This window comes from Talpa occidentalis, unplaced genomic scaffold, assembly GCF_014898055.3.
Source record: "Talpa occidentalis isolate TD23 unplaced genomic scaffold, MPIMG_talOcc4v2.1 talOcc4.7, whole genome shotgun sequence".
Classification (NCBI taxonomy): Eukaryota; Metazoa; Chordata; class Mammalia; order Eulipotyphla; family Talpidae; genus Talpa; species Talpa occidentalis.
The window spans coordinates 119190756-119212858 of NW_023605083.1; the positions used below are offsets into that span (position 1 = coordinate 119190756).

At 41.7% G+C, this 22103-nt stretch overlaps 1 protein-coding gene across 1 annotated transcript; it reads right to left on the bottom strand.

Moving 5' to 3' along the window:
• Positions 1 to 14804: 14804 nt before the first annotated feature.
• On the bottom strand, positions 14805 to 21074 carry KRT25 (keratin 25). The gene is made up of 8 exons (XM_037492690.2): positions 20593 to 21074; positions 20238 to 20320; positions 19692 to 19848; positions 17161 to 17322; positions 16958 to 17083; positions 16396 to 16613; positions 15966 to 16033; positions 14805 to 15180 (listed from the first exon to the last, which is right to left on the bottom strand). The coding sequence occupies exons 1-8, from the start codon at positions 21016 to 21018 to the stop codon at positions 15071 to 15073; spliced, it is 1350 nt and encodes a 449-aa protein (XP_037348587.1). The 5' UTR covers positions 21019 to 21074; the 3' UTR covers positions 14805 to 15070.
• Between the last annotated feature and the right edge of the window lie 1029 nt (positions 21075 to 22103).

Genomic DNA, 22103 nt, shown 5'->3' on the forward strand with positions numbered 1-22103 from the left:
AATCAGCTGATCACAGTAAGACCGCTTTGCTGTCAGATCCCACTGGTCATTTCTCCGTATTTGCCCAGATTCCCCTCCAAAGACCCTGATGATCTCTCCCTGCCTCCTCTTTTGTTCTACAAAGGAAAACCTTTCTCTGTCTGGTTTTGAGATACTTGCAGATTTCTGAGATCCCAACAATCTCCTCCATTAGTATTTTCTTTCTACTGAAAGTCTCTCCTTCTCTAAGTCCCAATTGTTTTTTATTTGGCATAATTAGAATTAAACAATAAAATGCCAACCAGAGCAAATTTATTTTGCAAATTAAGGGGAATTAAGAGGATTTAGGCCAAAGGAAATCAAGATGGATAGGATAAATTGTCTAGAAAGTAACAAAAAGGGGCCTCCCCGGTGGCGCAGCGGTTGAGCGCTGGGTTGCAAAGCTGCCCGCAGCCTCTGCAGCACCGGTTCGATCCCCAGCTGCTCCCCAGCCACCAGAGGAGGGTCCCACATGGCACGCAGACCTCTCCTGCCGCCCGCTGCTCCCCTCAGCAGTGTACTTCGGTCCTTCTGCCTGCTCTGCTCCCCGCTCTGGCTCTGGTGAATTCTCTCACCCTCCCGCACTTCTGACTGTACCCAGTGCTTGTATAAATAAATAAATAAATAAATAAATCTTTAAAAAAAAAAAAAAAGAAAGTAACAAAAAGAAGAAAACTTTATACCTGGATTTCTGGGTTGTAGCTGAAATTGTACTGAGGAAAATTTAGTCTCAAGTGGCTGTATTATTAAAGAAGAGACACTTAGGACACACATTTTCTAAAAAAGAACAACAAAATACATGAAACACAAAATGAATAAAGGTAAAAGCTGACATTCTGAGGTAAAAAATTAATATATAAATACACTGAAAAACTGGCTCTTGGTAGCAATTATTAACATAGACAATGTCTTCACGAATTTTACTAAGGGAAAGAGATTCAAAATACATATGACTAGAAATGGGGAAGGAGACATAACTTCTACTATGTATAAGCCAAACACACTTGGGGACCTTTCTAGTACTTAGTCAAATCATTATTACCCAGTAGAGCAGACCAGTCAAGGCTCATCCCAGGGGCAGGGACAGGCCTACCTGCACTGGCCCCAGGGCATGCTGGGACAGAAAGAGCATGGGTTTTAGCCCAGGAGGAGAGACCTTAGAGAATCCATGGCAGAGCTGGGGCATTGACTGAGAAAGGCTCACAGGACAAGAAAGTCTGGTCTAGGGATTGTAGACCTGGCGTAGGCTGAGATGACTGGGTGTGGAGTTGGGACTCAGGGGCCACCTGGTAGGGTGACCAGTGGAGGGAACCAGCGGGACTGCTGGCTAGGAGGCCAGATCTTTCCAGGAGAAAGGGAGCAGGACTCAGCTCTGATATGGGCTGACTAGACTGAGAGAGGAACAGGTCTCGGCAAGCAATTATTTCCCTCTGGCACCTGTGCCTGGAGCCAGGAGCCCAGGAAACCTCGATTGAAGATTGACAGGAAGTCCCAGTGTTCAGGCCCACCACTGTCCTCTGGGAACAGAGTGGACACAAGTATTTCTGTAAAGGGCTTATGGATGATGTTTCTGTACTAACCTGTGACCTGTTCATTGTAGGTGACTCTGTGTTTCCAGAAACACTCTGACAGGGTTAGTCCTGAAGCCAGACCATGCCCCGGTCTTCTCTTCCTGTGTACCCAAATTTTATCATTTTTCAAGGTCTGCCTCTTCTAGAATGTTTTTCTTGCCCCTTCCCTTGCAGCATCTAACTTACCAGCTCCCTCATCTCCCCACATACTTCTTATTGTTTCTGCTGCATTACTCAATATTTGCTATTCTTCTATTTTTCCTAAAAATTAAAGAGAAGCATATTCATTGTAAAAAAATTTAAATATATAGATGTTTTTCTTTAAAGATTGAACAATTTTACATACATGTTTACTGCAAAGACATCTGAAAATGCATGGGAATATGTGGGAAAAAATAAACATTATCCAATTTCCACTACCCATAGTCACCATTAACATTTTTATGTATATTGATCCAAGTTTTTAATAGGTGCACATGTAATTTGTGTTATTTTTACAATAGTAAATAATACTATAGTTATTGTTTTGGAACTCTACTCTTCATTTCTCAACTGATGATTGGCATCTTTGGGGTCAGTACAGGAACTTGAACATTCTTAATGGCTGCATGGTGCGCCTACAGTGGACTTTGGTATGTGTTCTATAATAGTCTCCTGATTCTTCGTTGTTGGATATTTTATTATGTCTAACTTTTCACTGTGATGAAACACTGCTGGGAGGGATGGCGATATAATAATAATTGATCATTTAAGATTAGATTCCTAGCAATAGAACTGTTTGCTCCAAGGATATATTCTTTTTCTTAGAGGCTCTTAATAGCTGTTGCTGGATTGTTCTCTTGAAGGTTTTGCCCCTTTACGTTCTGTCCAGTTGTTAGTGCTTTATCCCTACTCCCTTGCAAAAGTGGGAGTTGTTATCAGACAAACTGGACCTTTTCTGATGCTGAAAATGCTATCTCTTTATTTTAATTTGGCTTTCTTTTACTGGAGATGTGGGTATTGGCACTTTTAAATGTCTGCTGGCTACCCACGTTTTAGGAATAGCTTATGTGCACCAAATATCTGTCTCTTATTGATATGGCTGTCTCCTACCTAGAGATCCACCCATGAGTTTATAGGCTGGGACATCAGCCACATATGATGGATACAGTGAAAGCCCCTGGTACCTTTTTCTGCATTGCTGGAAATTTAGACACCAAAGGATTGGCTTTTGGCTCTTGTTCCGCATCCAGTTCCCAAGAGGCAGGGAAAAGCGGGTTTGGGGGCCAGTAATTGGGGAAGAGGAGTTTGGGGAACGGATATTGAGGCTGAATCAGGCCAACAAAACGGTGTGCTGTTTTCTTGTTGGTCAGCTCGTCTCGGGATCATTCTTGATTTTAGACAGAGAAGATATCTTGCCAGCAGGTGGCGCCAAACTGCAGCTAGGACTAGATTTAGCGGGCAGCTGAAAAACACCCTGGTAAACAGAGTAAAAACAGTCAGTTGCTCAAAAAATTAAACATAGAGTTAATACATGACCCAGCAATTCCACTCCCAGGTTTCCATCCAAGAGAAATGGAAACATATGTCCACACAAAAATGTGTATATGAATGTTCATAGCAGCATTAGTTACAATTGCAAACAAGGATAAGTAAGTCCAATTTTCATCATTTGGTGAAGGGATAAATAAAATGTAGTATATTGATGCAATAGAATACTATTCAACAACAAACAGGAATGGAACACTCATATAAGCTATGGATGGAGGAATGCTGAAAACATTATGCAGAGTACAAGAAGCCAGATCCAGAAGACCTTATATAGCCTTTCCCATTGTGTGAAAAGCCTAGACTAGGAAAATTTGTAGGACAGAAAGTAGAATAGTGACATCTAAGGGTTGGGAGGGAGAGGTGGGGAGTGACTGCTAATAGGTATCAGGTCTCTCTGTGACGTGGTAAAAATGCTCTAAAATTGTGCTGATGACTGTACAATTGAGAATATACTAAGGATCCCCAAGTTGTACTCTTTAAATGGGATTATATGACATGCAAGTCATATCTCAATAGTGCTGTTGTGAAAAGAGTTGGTGTGTATAACAAAGATCTTTGATTTGCAACAGATGGATGCTTTATAGGAAACTTCCCAAAATCTTCATTGCTGAATCAAAACTAATGTCTTCATTTTGTACAATACTTGCACAGCCTGGGTGTCAATGGCTTACGCTTCCTTTCCTTCGACCACGAGGTCCAACATCATGATCTCCATCTCCAGGTTGGTCCTGATGCTGCGTGCTGGCTCTTGCAGCACACGGGCTCCCCTGGATCTGGCAGATCTGCTCTTCCAGGCTGCTGACTTGCATCTCGATTTCTGAAAACTGAGCCACATCAACCCCTCCCGTGTGAGCTGGGATCCCTTTCAGGGAGCATTGCCACACATGCACAAGCAAACTAAAATAACATTGTTCAGTATTCAGGACGTCAATACTAAAACCATGTTCTGTGATGAGGCTGTTGTAACTGAAGTCAAGTGATTAAATTGTTTCAGGCCCTAGAGCATAAAAGAAAAAACTTATTTGATTTTCTCTTTGAGGCTTGTATTCACAGAGCAGTTAATCTGCAGATGACGCAACCTGAGCAAGCAGAAGTGACTAACCTTGAGCTGAGCTCAAAAAGTTTTATTTACTAAGATATGTCAAGCATATATCTCAGTATACATTTAAGTGTATATACATATTTTTGCATTTGTACTATATTGCTATATTGTTTCATAAGACTTAGTGGTGCTAAAATACAAATATAACATACTTGGTATCTATTCCATATATATTTTACTAGTCACTGGTGGTACAAGGGGTTAAGGTGCAACTTATGAAGCTGTCTGCAGCTTCTGCAGCACGAGTTCGATTCCCAGCCAGGGAGCTACCCACATGGCACAGCAAACCTCTCCTGACTGGCCCACTACTCCCCTCAGCAGTGTATTTCAGTACATCTGCCTGTTCTGCTCCCCACTCTGTCTCTGGTGAATCCTCTCAGTCCCCACTTGAGAAGGTGTCAGAAAAATAATTTACATTTACATTTAATTTACATTTTCTTCCCTATTGAGAAGCAGTAGAAGTTATTTACTGTCCCCAGTGGTTGATGGGATATAGACTCTGGATTGTCTATGGCTAATTCTCATCTTCCCTTGCTTACAAACAGCTGCCTTCGTTAGAGACCCAGTTTCCATGTCGCCTGGTCTTAGAAACTGCTATGTAGTTCACACCCTCTTGGTTATGCACCGGCAACTATAACCTGTCACCCACTAGATTCTCTCCTTTGTTTTGCTGTTGAAGTTTTATGCTGTTCAAACTTTCCATCTGTGTTCTAGTGAATTCTTAATGAAGTGAAAATAATTTACATTCTGTTCCTTTGGCATTGATCAAAGGCATAAAATTAAACATTTTGATCCATGTTGAAGCATCAGTTTACATCTGTTAGTTTCTGTGTCTGTCCATGTTTGAAAAACATTTTATATAAAATTACATTGTGTGAAATAAGCTGGGGCTTTGAAAATCTTTGTCAAATTCATAGTGTAGCGTGAGGTGGGGAGGATACTGCTGGAGGTTTGGAGACTGGGTCCTGTCACTTCATTGCTTTGTGACCAAGGATAAGACAAATGACACCTGTGAGTCTGGGTATTGAACTGAAAATCATCATTGTACTTCTTATCTTCGAATGATTTGTGATGGTCAAAATTTAAAAATGTATCTGTATGTTAGATTTAAAGTCATCTATAAATATAAAGTGTAACCACCATTCAATTCATCATGAAACCAGTTCTATCTCTAGACTTTAAGAATAATCTGTGTTGAAGGTAGGGCGGTAGAGAGGACTGCATCTTATGTGTGGATGATGAATTTTTATGTTAGACTGAAGGGAGTATCCATTTGTATTTTTTTCTTTTTCTGGTGTTTCCAGACTTAGAAACTGACAGATAGAGCAAAAGTGTTTTTATTTATTTATTTATTTATTTATTTATTTATTTATTTATTTATTTATTTATTTATGCATACAAGAACTGGGGTACAGGCCAGAGGTGTGGATTCACCAGAGACAGAGTGGGGAACAGAACAGGCAGATTGAATGAAGTACACTGCTGAGGGGAGCGATGGGCGAGTCAGGAGAGGTCTGCTGCACCATGTGGGTTACTCCCCGGCTGGGGATCGAACTCGTGCTGCAATGGTTGTGAAGAGCTCCCCTTGTGCCACCAGGGAGGCCCAGCAAAAGTGTTTTCTAATGTGTCTGAAACATATTTACCACTTTTGCCTTACAACCTGGAAAAAGGTTTAAGTGAATGTAAGTTTCTCTTAGGCTGGCCTTGATTTAGTGATTCTTTACACACACGTACACACACACACACACACACACACACACACACACACCCTATCCCTTTAGACCATCAAATCTCTTTGAGTGGAGATTAAAGTGCAGCCAGGGCCAACTGTTTCTATCTTTTGCTTTAGGTAGGGCTTATGAAAGGATCACAAGTCTCCTCTGTGATTGGCCTTTGGATATCCACATGCACAGACAGGCAGTGAGCAGAGATGCTAAATAATAAGGACGGACTCTAGAGATAGATGTCACTTTAACGAAAAATGGATTTCACCATGAGGTAAACTGCAGCTGAACACTGGATTATCTTGGGGCCTGACTGTGAGGTGCCTTGTGCAGTAAAGGATTAAAACTCAACAAGCTTGGGCTGCTCAGACCCTGAAAATCCCAAAGAAATGTTTGACCCTGACCCAAATGTTGGGAAATAACCTCTAAACCATGGACTATCCTGCCTAGTGGGTATCTTTGTTGATAGCAGAGTTTATGGTAATGATGTGATTTATGGGATGCGGGGGCAGGAATCCCTGGGCTGCACTGTATCAGTTTGACCACTGAAGGGGCTGGAGACTGAGTAACAAAGTCTAAGTTACTAACCCGATAAAAACCCTGGACACCAAAGTTTGGGTGCATTTCTCTGGTGGTAATACTACGTGTGGGTTGTTATACATCATTTCTGAAAGAATGCTCATTTCAGAAATGCCGAAATGTGCTCATTTGTATGATTCTACTGAAAAAGGACAACAGGCAGGTGATGCCTGCACTGTTGTAATGATCGGCTGTGCGCTGTACTAGACCATAACTGTGAGTACAGCAGTGCCCCTGAGTTCTGTCAGCCCTCGTCATAAATCACAGCATCCGAGGGTGGTCTTGGGGACTCCGGAAAGGCTGAGTTCAGGAGGACAGGGGTGCACACTCTCTCTCTTACTTTCAGATGGTGACTTCCAAGTTGTGGGGTCATCATGAGACTTGAGAGTCTCAACATCCTAACGCAGAGCATTAAGTTATGGTGGAAAGTCAGTTCCCAGAGGTTTTATCTATAGTTTTATAGGTGGGGACTAGACTTTTATTTTTTATTTATTTATTTTTTAAATAATAAATTTTATTTTTATATTCCCCATACAATTGCCACCCCCCCCATTCTGAACCCAATCCCTCCCCTCCTGCCCCCCACCCCCAAAAAGTGTCTCTGGTTCATAGTTTTTTGTTGATTTTGATTTTCACTTTCTTATAGTTATTCATTTTCCTGGTCCCTTATTTAAGTTTTCTAGATTCCTGCTATGAGTGAGACCATCCGGTATTTTTCTTTTTCTTTCTGGCTTATTTCGCTGAGCATGATCCCTTCCAGCGCCATCCATGTTGCTGCAAATTGCATGTGTTTATCTTTTTTGAATGCTGAGTAATATTCCATGGTATATATGTACCACATCTTCTTGATTCAGTCATCTATTTTTGGGCATTTGGGCTGTTTCCAAAGCTTAGCTATTGTAAATAGTGCTGCTATAAACATAGGGGTGCAGGTGTTCTTTGGAATTGATGTTTCTGTGTCCTTTGGGTAAATACCTAGGAGTGGAATTGCTGCATCATATGGAAGCTCTATGTTTAGTAGGGGGGACTAGACTTTTAGAAAAATAATGTCGATATGCTAATACCACTTCACTGATAACTTTATACCTTTACTTATATTCCAAATTACAAATCCTCTAGCTGTTTTTAAAATTAAAGCCATGTACTCTGGGTATTGTATATAAACATACTTACTACAGATGAGTCAAGGCAGTCAACTTTTGCTTCATTTTCTGGAATGAAATGCTTTCAGATACTTTCTGCCTTAAACACTAGTTCAAATATGTTAAGTACCTTCTCAGGTCAGAACTCCCACGGAACAGGGACACCTTGGCCATGTCGGGTGCCACATTTCTGGGGACACAAGTATCTCTGAGGATGGGTGCAGGAATGGTGCTCTCTGTTTTCTTTGTAAACTTGCCATTTTGGCAATATTTTCATAGAAATTAGGTCATTTTTCATTTTAGTTGTCTGATTGATTCAATTTGCTACCTGAGCTTTATGACAAAGTAGAAAGAATTACCATTTACCCTGAAAAGGCCCGAAAAGATGGTTTCTCTCATTCTGAGTAATGGAGGCCATTCATGCTTTGGGGCCTCCGTTTCCATTGGGGAAACTTGGCATGAACTTCATCATGTCTAAACTCTCCCAGGTCTTATATTTCTCTCATCTCATGAAGTTATTTTCTATGTTTTACTTCTTCATCATCTTAGGTATATTTTTCAAGGATTTAATATGAACAAGGTCCTTTACAAACTACTCGGCTTGGGTATTTGACCCTCACAAAACTCTGAAGTGGACATTATCATTATCACCCCCATTTTGCATGTAAGGAAATCGAGGCACAGAGCAGTTAGAACACTTTCTCAAGAACACACAATTAGAAAGAGGTAGAAATGATTTTGAATCCAGGTAGGGAAGGGCCTCAGCCACTCTTCCAGGCTGAGAAGTAAGTTCTAGAGAATATATCTTCCTTCAGTTTGTTATGTTTGTCTCTTTCACTAGTGAGATGCATCGGGGGGATGGTCTCAGTCATGTGTGCTGATTCCTGAGTCTGCACATAGTTCTTTAGGTTGTCCTAAGGATGTGTCTAGAAAGAGAGAGAAGGAAAATTGATAAAACTGCGTGTAATACGCATAATCTTTAATAATCAAGTACAATGGTTGTGACTCAGGCTCCAGGGACTGGTGGGTCTGGAGTGGGCTCCCTGCAATGCCCATGGGTAGTGGGGAGGGGGCCATGGAGGAAAGTCTGGGCCACAGCTGAAGGCGTTCAGGGGGCTCTGGGCAGCAGAACTTCTCAGGGCTGAGAACCAGCATGGCTGTCGTTCTTCCTGTGAGTCAGATTAAATAAAGGTGTCTCCTCTCTTAGGCACTCAGCTTGAGGGAGAGTGAAGTGTGGGTTGGGTCCCTATTACAGGGCATAACCTGCCAAAAGCCTCACAGGTGACCTTCTGTAGTAACAATTCTCAACGGGGAGGGGTGGGAAGTACATATCAGAATTTCTAGTGGAGCTGGCAGCCTTCTTCCATGTTTCTCTCAAAGGAGTTAGACGCTGAACGGAGTTGAAGGTCACTGCTTTATGGCATTGCCAAGGCGATCATCATCTTCTGCAGTTTGGTCATATTATTATAGAATGGTTTCTTGCTATAATACAGATGATGGACACTTTTGCTGGTATGCTTTTGGGAAAATTAGTGTAGTTCCCTCCCCCACCCCGTTCTAAACTCATGATGGGTTGTCTTACAATCATTTTAATCTATGCCTTTTGGATATTTACTATGCTAAGGATGGAGCAGGGTGGAAAGATCCAAGTTTACTTTCGCATGTAAATTTTCGATGACTGCATTCCTTTTAGGACTTAGGTGTAGCTTTGACTTGTTTGGGTGTAAGCCTGAGTCACATCATTCGCTCACTCAGTTTTGAGTCTGGTCCTGGGGTTGGTGCTAAGGATTCAGAGATGGTAGGAAAAGACCCTGCTGTCAAGAGTTTACAGCCAGCCAAGTTACAAGCTAGATGGGAATAGGCAATTTTAACACAGAATGAGGATTTGAACCTTAGATATAGAACATAGATGACGTGTTCCTGGAGGACTTCCTACTGGAGAAGGAGTAGTTTCCACAGCACAGCCACACCTTCACCGTCTCTCATGAAGGTTACTGTAAGACCCTCCTTGCTTCTACTCCTGCCTTCCTAGAATCCATTCTCTGTATGGTGAACAGTGGTTTTTCTAGACTCATGGCAATCTCTGGTTGGAACCTCTCATGGCTTCCCAGTGAACCTTGAATAAACTTCACCTTCCTCCAAGACCTCAACTGAACCTCCTTTCTCCTTCCTCACTCTGCTCCAGCCACACCAGCTGTGCTTTTTCTGGAACATGCCAACGTTTATACCCTCCAGTGCCAGAGTCTTTGCAGCAGCTGTCCATACAGCACTGACTGGCTCCTTCTCGTCCAGCTGGACCTCAGCTCAAATGTCATTCAATGACCAGGGAAGCCATGCTGCTCCTGTATTATTAACGCTTTTACATTTTATACTTTATGCTCTTTTGACATCTTAAAAGGTTTGCTGGCTCGGGCCTGGTTGATTCTTAGAGATATTACAAGGGGCGCGACTGGCAGCGTGTCTCTATGCACATCAACCAGCCCTGAGTCTACAACCTCAAGGTCTCCTTACCTGTCCTTCACACCAAGCCAATATCTCCCCTGCCCTACATCCTGCCAGGGCCAGGTACCAGGTAGAGACCACCCTAGAGTCCCCAATGCCCCAGGAAATTATTCAAGCTAGCCACTTCAACGCTGTCTACTCTGCCCTGTCTTGCCTCTCCTGCAAATCCTCTAGTAAAGACTTTGCCCTCTGTCTGCCCCTCTCTTCTCTCTGCTTCTCGACCAGCCCTGGTGCTCTCTGTGTGGCCCTGCATGTCATCATGTGCCCCTTTTCTCTTGGAAAATATGGGTAATAAAAATCTTTTAATGGCTTTGGCATCTCTGTGTCATCAGTCAGAGCACTAAATTAAATTCCAGGGATAATTTTTAGTACAGCTCACAGACTGCACTCTGCTTGTTGTCTTTATTTTTTTAATTTATTTTTAAAAAAGAGTTATTTATTTATGCATACAAGAACTGGGGTACAGGCCAGAGGTGCATGGTGCGGGGGTGAGAAGATTCACCAGAGACAGAGTGGGGAGCAGAACAGGCAGACTGACTGAAATACACTGCTGAGGGGAGCAGCAGGCGAGACAGGAGAGGTCTGCTGTGCCATGTGGGTAGCTCCCCAACCGGGAATCAAACTCCTGCTACAGTGGCTGCGGATTGCTTCACAGCACTGAGACTTAACTCCTTGTGTCACCAGGGAGGCCCTTGCTTGTTGTCTTTAATGCCCTGAGCAGCAGCCATTGTCCTCTTACTTGTTCACTAGCCATTGCCTGCCTCCCTCTGTTGGTAAATCAACTCCATGGAAGCAGGAGCCAATTTTTCTGCATTCCCATCGACCCCCAGCCCCCAGGTTGCCGTGGGCATTGACTTAACTGACAATATATATATTTTTTAACCAAATCAATGAATAAGAGACACCAGTACTACCTCTACTCAGTTCTTCTACAAAGACTAAGGGAGAAATGGGACCCAGTTGCAATTATCCCACACAAAAACGTGACAGTACAGTTATAAATGTTCAGTTCATATTTGTGAGCATTCTCCAGGTGGCAGGGTGGGTGTGTGTTTTAAAAGATCCTATCAGTGGCCTCCTTGGTGGCCTAGTGGTTAAGTCTCAGCGCTATCACCCCTATGGCCTGAGTTCGCTCCCTGGCCATTGTTGGCCTCAGTAACTCTTTGTTTTCCCTGGTTTGTCAAATAAATCCCAGAATTGTTGTTCTCTGAACCTGAGTAGTCTTGCAATTGCACACATGGGTGAAGATCTCAGACAGTGACCGATAAACTTTTTGTCAGTGTCCTTGGCCAGTTTTAGTGCTCCTTGCTGCCCTGAATTAAATCCACCACGTGGGCAGTTTTATTGCCAGTGTGGCTCTGTGAGGATATAACTTTAAACCTAAGAAAGGTGGGGGCCTCCCCCGTGGCACAGTGGTTGAGCGCTGGGTTGCGAAGCTGCCAGCAGCTTCTGCAGCGCCTGTTTGCTCCCAGGCCACCGGAGGAGGGTCCCACATGGTGCGCAGACTGCGCAGACCTCTCCTGCGCCCGCTGCTCCCCTCAGCAGGACCAAGTACCTTGGTCCTTCTGCCTGCTCTGCTCCCCACTCTGGCTCTGGTGAATTCTCTCACCCTCCCGCGCTTCTGACTGTACCCAGTGCATGTATAAATAAATAAATAAATCTTAAAAAAAAAAAACCAACCTAAGAAAGGACAGGTGCAATTTTATAAGATTTGGTTTCCCTGTGAAGTTAGACCTGATCTGGTAAGACATCAATGGAAACACCCAAAAATTCTCATAGTTGCTGTGAGTCAGCTTTCCAGTGAACCAAAAATGAGGTGGTGAAGGCAGCATGGTGCACTCACTGGGGAACTGTGTTGACAGTGGGAGCCCTGAAAATGTTCCCAGACACTTGTCTTCTTTCCATGACATAATTTTCATTAAATTTCAGGTAAAAGTTCCAAATGAAGTAGTATTATTGCCGAATTAGAGTCTTAGTACTGAGAAAATTGTTGATGATTGCTCTTACACGAATGGGGACAGTGGCACTAACCCAAATGGCATAAAGTCAAAAAAATACCTTCTGCTTGGCAGGGAGTCTCTTTCATGCTCACATTTATCCAGGCGGCATGGTCTGTTCTGGAGTCTCATCCTATTCTTTCCTGCCTTCAGTACCTCTGCCCTCACTCGTTTCCTCTGAGCCTATTTTTTTTTTTTTTAAATCCATCCCCTCCTGTGTCCTTCCCCAGGGCTGGTGACATGCTTGAGCCCTAGGCGCTTCACCCTCCAGAGAGTGCCTCATTCTCACCTGCTTCACAGCCTCAGCAGTCTCCTCCCTTCTGTGGAATCCTCGCTCTGGTTCTTTCTCTTCCTTTAGGCAATGAACTCCCTTGTCCTCACCCCAGTGCCATTTCCAAATGAAACTTACCACCTTTCCCTTCCACTGAGATCCATTTTCAGTTTGCTACTGCTCCCAGCAGCATTATTATTTTCTAGCTGTGTTTCTTAAAAGCTTTATTTTTTGGTATCTGTTTAAAGTTTTTTTTTTTTTGTTGCAAAATATCCTACATGCCATAGATTAATAAACTACCCTGTGTAGCTTCATGAGCAATAATGAAACATACCGGTCATCGTAGAGACCTTATTGTTTCTCCCCAAGGCATCTCCTCAGTCCTTCTCAGATGTCATCACTATCCTAAGTTTTCTTTTTTTCCCAGCTTTCATTGAGGTGTAATTGATACAGTACATCCTATAAATTTAAGGTAGATAGTGTTGATTTGATGCATTTACATAATTGCAAAATGATTATCACTGTAGTATTAGCTACCCCTCAGCCCTGCATTAAAGTTACCATTTCTTCTATGTGGTGTGGATATTTAAGATATGCTCTCAGCCATATTCCAGTATATGGTACAGCATATTCCCTGAAACCACTGTGACACTCATCAGGACCCCAAACTTGTTAATCTTATAACTAGAAGTTTGTACCCTTTGACTGATACATTCTCAAACTTTTAAAAAGCAGTTCTACCACCTGTGTATCTCCAGATAGTGCATTATTTAGTTTTTTTCTGTTTTGAACTTTATACTAGTGGACTCATGCCTTTGCACTGCCCTGGAACGTCCTTCCTTCATTTGCTCTGTGTTTTTGTGATTCATCCTTGATGCAGGTGGTGGTTGCAGGTGGGTTCCCTGGGGAGCAGTCTCAGAGACAACCTTATGTATAAGGTGCTTATTAAAGAGTGCCCTTGGAATTAATGCCTGTGTAAGGGAGGAAGGAAGCAAGATTAGGCATGGGTTGTGTACGTGTGGAGTGGTGAGCTTCCATGAGACATGGAGTTCAGTATTATTCTGAGTTGGGCAGTGATTTCCAGACTTTTCTACTCCTGGACCAATCAGATGTTGGACATGGGTCCTTCCAGGAAGGAGCATGACCTTGGGTGAGGTGACTTGCTGCAACTGAGACAATCTTTGGGGACCATGGCTGCTGATGATCTGCATCCTCCATTGAAGGGGGACCTGGGTGGCATGTTACAGAGTCCCCATAAGGGTTATAGTGATTTTTCAATGTTGGTTGATATTGCATGGAATGAATGAAGCTCACTTTATTTGTCCATCCTCCTGGTGATACCCAGTCTGGGCTGTCTCCAGATTTTGCAATCAGGAGCAACACTGCTATGGACATGCTTAGGCACATTTCTTGGTGCACAAGTTTAAGGGTCTCTTGAAGTTTTAAGCCTAGGATGGAAGTTTCAGGGCTATGAAATATGCACATATCTGGCTCTGTGAGATAAAACCAAATAACTTTTCAAAGTGATTATGTTTATGACTCCACAGAGTATTAGGATTTCTGTTGTAACACATTCTCATGGCCATTTGATACAGTATGACATTTTGATATCTGTCAAGTTGAGGAGTATGAAATGGAATTTCAGGTGGTTTTAATCTGCATTTTCCTGATGACTCATGAAGCTGGGTATATTTCATCTTTGTTGAATGCGTGAATTTCCTCATCATTGTGGAACTTGTTCATATTTTTATGCCCTTTTTATAGTGTTGTCAACTTATCCTTCCATGCCCCTTAATCTTATTACCTATCTGTTCATATGTGTGGTTATTTTATGTTTTTGTTTACATGTCCATATGAACAATAGGATCATGTATATATATAAGGTAACCTTTTTCTCTCTATGCTGGTCTGGATAATATCTTCAGAATATAAATGTTTACATCTAAATATTGAGATTTTAAATTTAATTTCTTATCTTCATTTTATCTAGTAGTTTACATTTGTTTCTTTTTCAAATATAGTTTTTAGTCACTTATCCAACAAATCCTTAATGTACCATTTGCATGTTTCCCACTAACCATCTGAGACAAGTACTATTATTGCTCCCATTTTACAGGAGAACATTATGTGTGTACACTTTGGCTATTATGTCAAAACATGGCAGACTGGGGTCTGAGAAAGTGTTCTTATTCATTCTGAATTTGTCTCATTTTGAATGATGAAGCCTCATGAAAATTTAGGGGAAATCTGTTGATTAATTTTTAAAGTTTAATTTTTGGAGTTTTCATATAATTCAAAAGCTGTTAAGTGTTCTTATATCTGTACCACAGACAAGAGCATATTAAAGATAAGACAGTACAACCAGTGGTAACTTGCTAAAGGAAGAAGCTTTATTGAATACAAAGAATTGACAATAATTTCTGTAGGTAATCAAAGGAGTCATCCTATGTGTACATGACATACTTCCTGATGAGTGGGAAGACCTGCTATTGATCACCCAGACAGAGATTATGTTTCAGGAATAGAAAGACAACAGGACAGATATTTTTCTTAGGTTTGTTCTTTTTTTTCAGACTGATATATAATGCTTCCTCTTCTCAGAGAGTATTTGGCATATATTGCTCATGTCTTGAATTAATTGCTTTGAGATTTCTCTTCCAGGGAGTGGAGCCTGGTGGTAAGAATCTTGCTGCGTTGGTCTACCTCCTCAAGAACTTTCTTAACCACTATGGCCTTGATGGGATCTAAAGATTAAAATTTAAAAGGAGATTTTTAGAGAGTTGAATCAAGATGAATAAGATCACAATGACTGAAATGTGGAAGCAAGCTGTGCATCCATCAACAAGTGAATGGATAGATGAAGTATGTCATGTACATATAATGGAGTATTATTCAGTCTTAAAAAGGAAGGAAATCAGTCACAGGCTACAACATGGATGAATCTGGAAGACATTATGTTACATGAAATGAGTCACAAAAAGACAAGTATTGTACAATCCCACTTATATGAGGTCACTGGAGCATCAAATTCATAGAGAGAGAAATTAGAATGGTGGGTACCAGGGGCTGGGGAAGGAGGGAATGTATTACTGTCTAATATGTATAAAGTTTCAGTGTTGCCAGATAGAAAGAGTCCTAGATGGAAAGTAGTAAATGTCACTGAGTTGTATTCCTAAAATGGTTTAGAAAGTAAATTTTATGTTCTGTGTATTTTACCATAAAAAATTAAAAAAAAAAGATTAGTAAGAAACTATACCAATGAAAGGAGTAAGAGGATTTTCTTATTAGATGGACTAAACAGTAAGAACAAAAACACTCTTTGGTGAATTTTGATTTCTTGGTTAGCAAAACACAGTGACCTATTGCTGTGTTTAAATTTAGCACACATCACTGAAACTGGACACCTAGTGCACATTGGTATACAAATCTATGGTCTCTAGGAATATAATGTCTGGGATGATAAAAGCAAGCACGCTGCACAATGAAGATGTAGTAGAACAGCACAGACACAGAATTTCATCTCAGTTACCTTTGATTTGATTCCCCATGCTTCCAGATCCATAATCTTTGGACTTGTAACCTCCAGACTTGCATGCCCTAGGAACACATTATTGAAACCATCATAAAAGAGGATGACTTAGAGAGAACCCCTTCAATTCTAGATCACGATTGCATTTTCTTTAGTTGTTTGCTGACAATATTTTCAGTGGCTTTCATAGTTAAACTACTCTGTTTTAGCATCATGATATTTACCTGTTTTCACACCTCAAATATGGGGTTCACTGCATGTTGGTTTTGTAAAATGTTGCTAATTGATATGCTGGCAGTAATGCATTCTGCTTCATGCTTAACATTCATGATAATAAATGCAGCCCTATCAGTTTATGCTCACTTTCCAAGGATCTAAGTTCCAGACAGATTTCAGGGAATCACAGTGCCCCCATAGTTATTTCACCTACCCATCATCGCCACCAATGAGGTGGCAGTAGGTCTCGATTTCCTTTTCCAGGTGGACCTTGATGTCCAGCAGCTGTTCATACTCCAGCTTCTGGCCCTCGGTCTCGGTTCTGACCTGGTGCAGCTGCTCCTCCAGGGCCGTGATCTGGGCCTGGATCTGGGCGAGCTGAGCACAGTAGTTGCCTTCGGTCTCAGTCAGGGAGCACTCCAGGGAGTGTTTCTGTTAGGAAACAACAAAGCGCCTGAGATGCATATACAGATGTACATAAATTTGCTTTGCTATGTGGCTCATCGTGTTAAGGTCTGAAGTTGATGCTGGCTCATAGGCCAGAAGACCATGACACTGCTTCTAAACAAAACTGCTTATATTTAATAAAATAAGCATAAGACACCCATGCTGCTGTTTCAGCTGTTATATAGAAAATGCGATTCTTCCCTTAAGTTTTAAATTAATAGTGTACAAAATGTGTGGATATATTCTCAACATCGTTATGGGCTTTAAAGCCACAAGCACATATGTAAAATGCTGATCTAGGGGCTGGTAAGAAATTGTCATTCTCCTACCGTTGCTAAGAGAGACTGAAGTTCAATTTCGATGGTTTGGAGGGTGCGTTTCAGTTCGGTCAGCTCGTTGCGGGCTGAGGTCGTGGCGCCCACATCCTCAGAGATCTGCTGCTGCAGCGAGGCGCTCTGGGGAGAGGCAAGAGGCAAACCTTAGCTTTGTGAGCACCCCCCAGCGCTGCGAGGCTGTTTGTAGAGAGACTTGCCTTCTCGTTAAACCAGGCCTCGGCGTCCCTGCGGTTCTGCTCTGCCAGGTCTTCGTACTCGGCCCGCATGTTGTTGAGCAGCACCGTGAGGTCCACACCGGGCGCTGCGTTCATCTCCACGTTCACGTTGCCGCCGGCCGCGCACTGCAGGACCTGCATTTCCTGGAGGCAGAAAAGTGTTCAGTTCAGCTCAACTTTGCAGCGATCTCAAGAGAGCCTCACACTCTGCTTCGGAAGCGCTCTTAGCGCTCCTCGGATTGCAGCTCCCAAGGCCTCAGTGCGACTCCTCCTACATTTTATGTTTTCTACAGAGCTAATGTGACTTTAAACTTCCATACTCCTGCTCCTGAAACCCCAATGAATTGATTTTAGTTTCGCAGCACTGAAAAGTCTTAATTCCTTTTCCACGTGAAAGTCCTTAAACTATTTACAATGTATTGTCCATATCTTTTACTCCATGCACGTGCGGCTGAAATATCTCCACTTTCGTGGACTTTATTTTATTTTAGAGACTTTGGTATATTCTGGACTCAGCTATTTCCTGAAGACACATGAATGTAGTCGAAGGACTGCAGCTGGGTAATCCTGAGCAATTAAGATAATTATAAATATCAGTGTATAGGCTAAATATTTATTTATAATTCATAAAGGAAGAACATCATCCTCTAAAGACTTCTATTTATTAAGCTACTAAGCTCACACAGGGACATTAGAGTGTTGTGCCAGACAAATCTCTGTGAATTCTAGTTCTGCCTTCTAGTGGCTGGATGAATTTGGAGAAATTGCTTAACTTCTGTAAATCCCAATTTTCTTATCTAAAATTGTGGATTAAAATATCTTTCTCTGGGTTGTTGAAAGATGTGAATGAATTATTAGTAATAAGACCTAACAATAGTGCCCTGCATAGAAAGCTGGTTATTATGACTTATCTTCATAAAAATTGGAATCTAGTCTACATATTATTCCATCGAAGTTGGTGCTGTTGGATGCAGTGAGATCAGATGGTGGATGGCAGACCTCACGCCTGATTATGTAAACTGAAGCAACACAGATCAACTTTTGTCTCTGCTACAGAAACACCCCCCTCCCTCCTAAGATTGGTCCTAAGGATGATAACTGAGACCTTCTTTCCTCCCTGCATCAAGTTCCTCAGATCATTTTCGCATTCTGTCCTCACTGGCGGTCACAATACCCTGTCTAGCTCCAGATCTGGTTTTTACTTCTGAGGATTTAGTGAATACTTTCCTTGTTCAAGCAGAAAGAAAAAGACAAAAAAAAAAAAAAGGATGCAGGTCGGCTTGCCTATAAGGGAAGTATTAAAAAATCACTTGCATTCAATTCATCAAAAAAATCTACTAACTGCTACAGGCTGTAATCATACTTGAACCCACAGATCCACACAGATGTTGCTCTTCAAGTAGCTAGATTTATGACACCTTCATAGTAGCATTCTTAGCTCCATCTCTGCATTAAGCACATGGCTTGACTAGAAATCTTTTGGCTGTATAAAAATATCAAATTCATTTTCAAAGGATAAAGTTTTTCTCAAAAAAAAAAAAACAAAACTACACTGGTTCTGAAAAGAGTAGCGGATGTGTGATTTGATTTTGATCCTAGCTTCTAAAGGTGACAATTTTGGAAGTATACTATGTATTTGGAGAAGTAAATATTGGTCTAACAGTTTAATTTGAGTTTCATTACTTTTAGAGTCACATCTATTAAGAATATGCATTAAGTGTGTATATACTACAGGGGTATGAAGTCAACGGGTGTTTTAAATCTGCCATTGTTAGACAGAAATTAGATCTCATTTCTCAAGATGTCCTTAAAGGCTATTTTATCTAATTAGATGCTATCTTTTAAATGTACCTTTTAAAATTAGCTATAATTACTTGGCCAAACACTGTTCTCAGTCTAGAATACACAATTCTTTTTCTTTCCCATGGGAAACTTGATGAGAGAGTAAAGATGTCCTGTTCCAATACTTTGTCACTTCTAAAGAAAACTCAGTCCCCAACCTTATCTGACAAAGGGTGTTTAGTGCCAATTTCTTTGTTTCTGCCTTCATTTTCCTTCCTTCCTTCCTATGACATATTTTATTTAATCTAACACACCCCAAATATTATCATCTCAACATGCAATCAATATAAAAAATTATTATTATTATTATTTTTTTTGTGGGATCCTCGCCGGTGGCCGGGGATTGAACTGGCGCTGCAAAGGCTGCGGGCATCTTTGCAGCCCAGCGCTCAACTGCTGAGCCACCAGGGGAGGCCCTAATATAAAAATTAAGGAAAAATTTACATACTTATTTATACTGAGTCTTCAAAATCCAGATGTACTTTATGCTTATATGACCTCCAGAATATACTTGACCTTTATATCACATCTCAGATCTGACTTGCCCACAAGTCGCCCAATAAATACTTGTGGCTTATTTTGGTGCCATTTTCTTACTTAAGAAGTCAAGTCTATCATTTCCTGTCAGCTGGAGAGTGTCTGACAGTGCCACGTAGACAGTCAGTTCTTACCTCTTTGTGGTTCTTTTTGAGGTAAGTCATCTCCTCACTCAGGGTTTCATACTGAATCTCCAGGTCCGTCTTGCACAGGGTTATTTCATCCAGAACTCTGCGTAACCCATTGACATCCGCTTCCACGCTCTGGTGAAGAGCCAGCTCATTTTCATACCTGAAAGAGTGTTAGCAATTTTCAAGTTTGTCACATGGTTGGAGAAAGGGTCACCAGTCAGTGATCAAAAGCTAGAATTCTAGAATTTTGTGGTGGCAGATTTGACCACCAGGCACATTTTCTAGGTTTATCATATTCTAATAATTATTTATTTTGAGGTATTTCTTGGACAGAAAAAGAACTAAGATATGGGGCACTATTTGTATAAGTACTGTTCATACTTTATATTTCATAGCCAAAGTATAAAAAAGCAATAACACAGTTTATCCGAATGGGTTACAGTTCTGGAATAAGATTTGATAATCGTTTATGGAAGAATAAAAAATAATAAATTCAGTCAATACTTCACATTAATTGCTGTGAACTCTCTTCACTGTGAGTTGACTTACTTGAGTCTGAAATCATCCGCTGTCAGCCTGGCATTATCGATTTGCAGAACAGCATTAGCATTGCTGGTGGTGGAAGCGATGATCTAGAAATGGGGAATTCAGCTTTTAAAAAAGCAATTTATCACCATCAAGGTGTTTTTAGATTAGAAAATGGATAGAGTCACTAGACAGTGATGAGCTACTAGATGGGGTTAACCGATTGAATCTATTCCACGCTCACTTCCTGTGCTAAATTGAAATACCCTTTAAGAAAGTACAAGCAGGGATGATACATATTTTTAGTATTCCGTGAAGAAGGAAAAGAACAGTTAGAAAGAAAAGTACATAGAAATGATCGTGAAGTATAATTTCTCACCTGATTTTTAAGATCCTCAATGATGGGGAAGTATCTACTATAGTCGTGATCGAGACCACGGCAGGAGCCAGGCCCAAATTTCTCATACCAGCCCTTGATCTTCTGCTCCAGGTCGGCGTTGGCCTCCTCCAGGGCGCGCACGTTGTCCAGGTAGGAGGCCAGGCGGTCATTGAGGTTCTGCATGGTCACTTTCTCATTGCCGGAGAGGAGGCCCCCCTCATTCACAGTGAAGCTGGCGCAGGAAGTGCTTCCCCCCGCATTTCCTCCCAAAGAGCTGCCTCCGAAGGCACAGGAAAAGCTACTTCCAATCCCTGGCACGCCACAAGCATTTCCAGCCCCAAAACTGGCTCCCCCAGAGAGCCTGAGCGATCCTGTGGTGGGTCGGGTGCAGGTTCTCCTGGATCCGCTGGAAAGTCGAAGAGACATGGTGTCGGGACGAGGGTGTCGCTGGGCTGTGCGTGTGAGACGAGCGAGAGCCTTCTCGTTGCAACCGTAGGCTTTGCCTTTTTATAGACACTTCTCAAGTGTGTTCTGGATGGAATTTTGCCTACATAGAGTAAAACAGGGCTTGCCAGCCTCAGCAAGTTAACATAATTGGGTGATTTTTTCTAATTAGTAACTAACTTTGCTGGGCTCATTCCTGTAGGAGGGCAGTTGCCCTGGGGTTGCTGGTTATCTGAGAGATGGGTCTGGGTGGAGCTCCTTCAGGTTCCGATTGCATTCTTAAATTGCCTGTGAGTCACTCCTCACTTCCACCCTTGGAAGATAAAACTCATCCATCCACCACACACAGTAAAATCTGGCGTCTTGGTTTTGGGCTATCATGCCAAGGCGGATTTTGATGTTTCTGAGATTGTTTCTGCTTTTGGGTCTATGGGTCTTTTCAGGTAGAGAACAGAACCGTAATCATTGTTTCCCTGGTCTTTTCATTAACAGTCCCCCGCGCCTTCCCTTGCCACTGTTTCTAATAGGAAGTTGACTTCCTTTTTGGCTGACATGCATTGTATTTTGTTGACACTTACTTATGTCTGGGTATAGTTGTCTTTTCTTATCCATTTTGGTAATTAGGAACACACCCCCTAATTGCTGGTGTGTACTGCAGGAGTTGGGAAGGACATTAGCTTATTCCTGACCCTGCAAATTTTCAAGAAAGCCTGGAAGGAAATATTTCATCTGTTTCTACTTCATTTGGCATAACTTTGGTGAAAGTCATTAATAAACTATTTACAAGGCCACACAGCACATAGATTTGTTTCACACCCTAAAAATGTTGGAAATTTTTGAGAAACCTGGAAATTGGCTAAGGACAAAATTTTCACGAGCATTTATTGTGTGAGACTATTGTGAACATACTGATTCATTTATTCATCTTCTTTACAAATATTTATGAAGCACCCACCACGTGCCAGTTGCTGTTATGAAAACTCGGGATATGGGGATGTGTCAAATAAGGCCCCTGGACTCATTGCGTTTATTGTCTTGTGGCCTCTCTGATTCAAGGAATACTATAT

Coding starts and splice junctions, on each gene's coding strand:
- KRT25 (XM_037492690.2), bottom strand. CDS start 21,018: ATGTCTCTTCGACTTTCCAGCGGATCCAGGAGAACCTGCACCCGACCC. Junction 20,321..20,592: donor TTGAGGATCTTAAAAATCAG/GTGAGAAATTAT, acceptor CCCCATTTCTAG/ATCATCGCTTCCACCACCAG. Junction 16,614..16,957: donor TTCAGTCTCTCTTAGCAACG/GTAGGAGAATGA, acceptor GTTTCCTAACAG/AAACACTCCCTGGAGTGCTC.